We start from the raw sequence: 5903 nt of genomic DNA, 5'->3' as shown, positions 1-5903 counted from the left end.
CCCCCACCCCCACCCCCTGCGCCACTTCTCTTTGAATCCGTTCGAATCGCCGCCAAGCGAAAGGGCGGCTGGCGCGTTCGCTCGGGTCGATCCTTGCGTGGTTTGGGTCTGAAGCTCCTTTTGAAGCAAGATTCTCTTCGAAGGCTTTGGACGATCGAGTTTATATCATGAACATTGAACCTAGAAATCAATACTCTGAATAAAGGCGAACGGTAAGAGAAGGTCATCCAAACAAGGAAGGGATGCAGCGCCGCCCGTCAGGTGATCGATGGACATGTGCCGCCCATTCACTTTGACGAAATCGCAATCCATCATTTGCGCGGATGAGCTGCGGATGTTGCGCCACGTTTTACGACTATTGTTGGTCCCCGTGCTCAAGGGGAATTGCAACCGTCGCTTCTGTTTTATTTTTCCGATTCTTTTCTTAGCGAAGTTTATGCAATTGTTGGCTCTCCTGTTTGCAAGCCCTTAAGTATCCTCGCTGCGCATCACCTCATCACTGCCAGACGAGCGATGGAAGTGTCACTGCACAGTCAGCTTTCAAGTTCCTTTTACAAGGCTGACGTTCGCTTCCAGAAAGCCTTAGCGTCGTCGCTCGCTGCTCGCAGAGAATCGGACGAGCGGGCGATCGTGTCAGCGAAGCGTGGATGGGGAAAGAACAACAGAAGAAGAAACAGGAATTAAGAAGTCAACGCCGGTCCATCCGCGAGGCCAAGCAAGAGGCCCAAACGCGGAGAGAAAACCTCGAGGCTCAGGCGGCCTCCGCTGCGCCCATACTTATCCTCAAGGACTGCGGGCTCGCGACGCCGCAGGATGCCAGGCCCGGAAGCAGGGCTTTTTCTTCAGCTCCTTGACTCATTCAGTTACTAACACTTTTCGCCACAATTCCTCCATTTCTTTCACTCAGAAGCTGTTCCCGAAGTGGTACACACAGAAGACTCCTCCGCCCCCCCCCCCCCCCCCACTCGGCCGAGGGCATAAGACAGCGACCAAGAATGAACACTGTCCCTCACCGCCACGATCTGAAGAAGACGAAGGCGGGGAATAAACCAGAGCCTCGCTTCAGATGGAACGGAAGAAAATGACCTTAAATGGATAACGATTCCCTTTAACGCGCGAAAATGCGCTTGACAGAATGACAGTGACAGATGCCAGTCTAGCCCGTTAATTGCTTGATAGCTGACAGGCTGGCGGAGGCAGTGACTCGAAATGCAACTGCTGTTCCGGCTCGTCGCTCCCACGCCCGCCGCCAACCTCGCGAGCGCCTTGCTCAAAAGGGAAGGAAAAAGCGGGAAAGAAAAGAGCAAACGCTAAAGCCAGACGAAGACGCCCACCTCACTCACTGAGACGGAGACGCCCACCTCACTCACTGAGACGGAGACGCCCACCTCACTCACTGAGACGGAGACGCCCACCTCACTCACTGAGACGAAGACGCCCACCTCACTCACTGAGACGGAGACGCCCACCTCACTCACTGAGACGGAGACGCCCACCTCACTCACTGAGACGGAGACGCCCACCTCCCTGAATCACTGCTTATCATTATTATCCTTTCTGTTATCACTAATTTAATCATCATCATTATTATCATTATTACTATTATTACTATTACTTTCTTTATGATTATCAACATTATTCATATACTAGATATTGATAATGATTATTAACTTTTCGTTTTATTATTGCTATCATTACGATTATTATTATCATTGTTATTATCATTATAATTATCATTATCATTGTTTTTATCATTACCATCATCCTTATCATTATTGTTATTATCATTGTCATCACCATCATCATTTTTACTATTATTATTAATACTATCATTACATCACTATTTTCATTGCAATAATTATTATTATTATTGTTAATATCATTAATATTATCATAATCATGATCGTTATTATTATTATTACTCTCATTTTTATCTTTAGTCTTTTTATCACTTTTACCATAATATTTTCAATAGTATCATTTTTTTATCACTGTTATCATTATCATTATTATCATAATCATTATTATTGTTGATGTGTTTGTTAGCAAGAGAAGTAGTAATAGTATCATTATTATCATTATCATCATCTTTTTGTAGTAATATCATTATTATTATCATTATTATTAATATTATTATCAGCATCATCATCATTATCACTATCATTATCATTATCACCATTGCAATCATCATCATAATCATTAACAGCATTATTATCTTTACCGTCATCATTACTACCACTACCATTTTTATCTGTTACGATTACCATTACTGTTATTGCCTTCATCATCATTGTTATTCTTTATTTTTGTTAAGGATAATGATGATAATGATGAACAACAATCACACTGATAACAGAAAAGAATGTGAAAGTGAAAGCATGATAATTATTAACGCAAGAGACAAAACGATGAAATTCATAGGAAGGATAAGAGGGAGGGAGCAGAGAGTACTGGGCACACGGGGGGGGGGGGGAGTGTTGGCTTTAATCTGCCGTTCTTATTTAGTTTAACGCCGAGCAATTAGTTACTGATGGTAGCCATGGTAGCGTCAAAGGTTATTTAAAAAGAATTTATGTATAGTTTGGTGGGAAACACAGCATTTAAGAAAAAAATGGTTTTATTTAACATAAAAAACAAGAACATGGAAGACGCGAAAAACACGAAAAAATAGCATAAAATATAAAATAATAGTCAAAAACCAGATACTTATTTGTTTGCTGTGGTTGTTCTTCTCAGGTCACAAGCTCCGAGCCAACTGTCTGAGGAGCTCAGCAGTTGCTCCGAAGAAGGTTCGTTTTGGCTTTTTATTGTTTCTTACGTTTAAGATACTTTTGATTTTCTTTGTTTCACTTTCAGCATTAATTTTTTAATGTATTTAAAAAATAAAACATTTATATGAAAAAATAAGAAATACAATATGTAAATGATGGCGGGAATAAAGGCCGCCTTCAAGGCGGTCGTTGGTCGTGGCGAGGTGGTGGCTTGAGCTCGTCCCTCGGCTTCTTGCGGGAGTTGGCGTCTCGTCTTGACGGAACGTGAGTTATGGCGGCGAGTCCCCTAGGCTTGAGAAAAGCTGCCTTACTACAGGGGGTAGAAAGAGGAGAAACCGAAAAAAGAAGAGAAGAAAGACGAGATAACAAAGAATGATTAGAGAGAAATAGAAATGAAAGAAAGGAGAGTATGGAAATGGGTTCTTAAAAAAGAATGAGGGAGAATGCCTGACCAAAGAAAAAGGAAGAAGATAACAGGGAAAGAAGGGAAGAGGCGCGAACAAAGAAGACTCCCTGATCACGCCCTCAGATGATGCCTTTGAGTGAGGGTGACAGGTGACGATGCGCTTCCCCCGGCGCCCCCAACCCCCCGCCCTCCTCCAAGTGTCATCCACTGTCTCCCCTCTTTCTCACCATGCGCTCCCTCTCGTTCACCCTGTCGTCACCATGCACTCTTTATCCTCTTCGTCTCACGCACGAAATCCCCCCCCCCCCCCCACTGCCAGGCCTTCCCACCACAGCCCCTCGTCAGACCCCTCGTCCTGCCGCGGACCCCCGGAACTCCTCCTTTCAGACCCACATCCGCGAGGACCCGGTGCCGGCGCTCCCAGGCCCCTTTGGGACTGCTTCGAACCCCCTCTTGCGGCCCCGTTGCACAGCGCTGTCAGACCCATTCCAGACTCCTCTTCAGCTCCTGCTTCAGACCCCATTCCAGACCCCTGTCCCATCAGACCCCATTCCAGACCGCCTGTCCCATCAGACCCCATTCCAGACCCCCTCCCCCTTCAGACCCCATTCCAGACCCGCTGTCCCATCAGACCCCATTCCAGACCCCCTGTCCCATCAGACCCCATTCCAGACCCCCTGTCCCATCAGACCCCATTCCAGACCCCCTGTCCCATCAGACCCCATTCCAGACCCCCTGTCCCATCAGACCCCACTCCAGACCCCCTGTCCCTTCAGACCCCATTCCAGACCCCCTGTCCCATCAGACCCCATTCCAGACCCCCTGTCCCATCAGACCCCATTCCAGACCCCCTGTCCCATCAGACCCCATTCCAGACCCCCTGTCCCATCAGACCCCATTCCAGACCCCCTGTCCCTTCAGACCCCATTCCAGACCCCCTGTCCCATCAGACCCCATTCCAGACCCCCTGTCCCATCAGACCCCATTCCAGACCCGCTGTCCCATCAGACCCCATTCCAGACCCCCTGTCCCATCAGATCCCATTCCAGACCCCCTGTCCCATCAGACCCCATTCCAGACCCCCTGTCCCATCAGACCCCATTCCAGACCCCCTGTCCCATCAGATCCCATTCCAGACCCCCTGTCCCATCAGACCCCATTCCAGACCCCCTGTCCCATCAGACCCCATTCCAGACCCCCTGTCCCATCATTCCCCATTCCAGACCGCCTGTCCCATCAGACCCCATTCCAGACCCCCTGTCCCATCAGATCCCATTCCAGACCCCCTGTCCCATCAGATCCCATTCCAGACCCCCTGTCCCATCAGACCCTATTCCAGACCCCCTGTCCCATCAGACCCCATTCCAGACCCCCTGTCCCATCAGACCCCATTCCAGACCCCCTGTCCCATCAGACCCCATTCCAGACCCCCTGTCCCTTCAGACCCCATTCCAGACCCCCTGTCCCATCAGACCCCATTGCAGACCCCCTGTCCCATCAGATCCCATTCCAGACCCCCTGTCCCTTCAGACCCCATTCCAGACCGCCTGTCCCATCAGACCCCATTCCAGACCCCCTGTCCCATCAGACCCCATTCCAGACCCCCTGTCCCATCAGACCCCATTCCAGACCCCCTGTCCCATCAGACCCCATTCCAGACCCCCTGTCCCATCAGACCCCATTCCAGACCGCCTGTCCCATCAGATCCCATTCCAGACCCCCTGTCCCTTCAGACCCCATTCCAGACCCCCTGTCCCATCAGATCCCATTCCAGACCCCCTGTCCCATCAGACCCCATTCCAGACCCCCCGTCCCCCCAGCTCCCCTTCCAGCCCCCTGTCCCATCAGATCCCATTCCAGACCCCCTGTCCCATCAGACCCCATTCCAGACCCCCTGTCCCATCAGACCCCATTCCAGACCCCCTGTCCCATCAGACGCCATTCCAGACCCCCTGTCCCATCAGACCCCATTCCAGACCCCCTGTCCCATCAGACCCCATTCCAGACCCCCTGTCCCATCAGACCCCATTCCAGACCCCCTGTCCCATCAGACCCCATTCCAGACCCCCTGTCCCATCAGACCCCATTCCAGACCCCCTGTCCCATCAGACCCCATTCCAGACCCCCTGTCCCATCAGACCCCATTCCAGACCCCCTGTCCCATCAGACCCCATTCCAGACCCCCTGTCCCATCAGACCCCATTCCAGACCCCCTGTCCCATCAGACCCCATTCCAGACCCCCTGTCCCATCAGATCCCATTCCAGACCCCCTGTCCCTTCAGACCCCATTCCAGACCGCCTGTCCCATCAGACCCCATTCCAGACCCCCTGTCCCATCAGACCCCATTCCAGACCCCCTGTCCCATCAGACCCCATTCCAGACCTCCTGTCCCATCAGACCCCATTCCAGACCCCCTGTCCCATCAGACCCCATTCCAGACCCCCTGTCCCATCAGACCCCATTCCAGACCCCCTGTCCCATCAGACCCCATTCCAGACCCCCTGTCCCATCAGACGCCATTCCAGACCCCCTGTCCCATCAGACCCCATTCCAGACCCCCTGTCCCATCAGACCCCATTCCAGACCCCCTGTCCCTTCAGACCCCATTCCAGACCCCCTGTCCCATCAGACCCCATTCCAGACCCCCTGTCCCTTCAGACCCCATTCCAGACCGCCTGTCCCATCAGACCCCATTCCAGACCCCCTGTCCCATCAGACCCCATT

The 5903-nt window shown here is 51.1% G+C and overlaps 1 protein-coding gene across 1 annotated transcript in view; it reads left to right on the top strand.

Moving 5' to 3' along the window:
- The first annotated feature begins 647 nt into the window (after positions 1 to 647).
- The window catches only part of LOC113816376 (uncharacterized), a 5883-nt gene continuing 627 nt past the window's right edge, over positions 648 to 5903 (top strand). Inside the window, exons 1-5 of the mRNA XM_070115496.1 lie at positions 648 to 828; positions 2737 to 2789; positions 3565 to 3740; positions 4331 to 4465; positions 4824 to 5073. Of these exons, the coding sequence (XP_069971597.1) occupies positions 648 to 828; positions 2737 to 2789; positions 3565 to 3740; positions 4331 to 4465; positions 4824 to 5073 (795 nt within the window). The remainder of the gene's footprint in view (positions 829 to 2736; positions 2790 to 3564; positions 3741 to 4330; positions 4466 to 4823; positions 5074 to 5903) is intronic.

The sequence above is a fragment of the Penaeus vannamei genome, chromosome 37, assembly GCF_042767895.1.
Source record: "Penaeus vannamei isolate JL-2024 chromosome 37, ASM4276789v1, whole genome shotgun sequence".
Taxonomy (NCBI): domain Eukaryota; kingdom Metazoa; phylum Arthropoda; class Malacostraca; order Decapoda; family Penaeidae; genus Penaeus; species Penaeus vannamei.
Note: the sequence above shows the minus strand (reverse complement) of the source record. Positions and strands in the feature narration are given on the sequence as shown.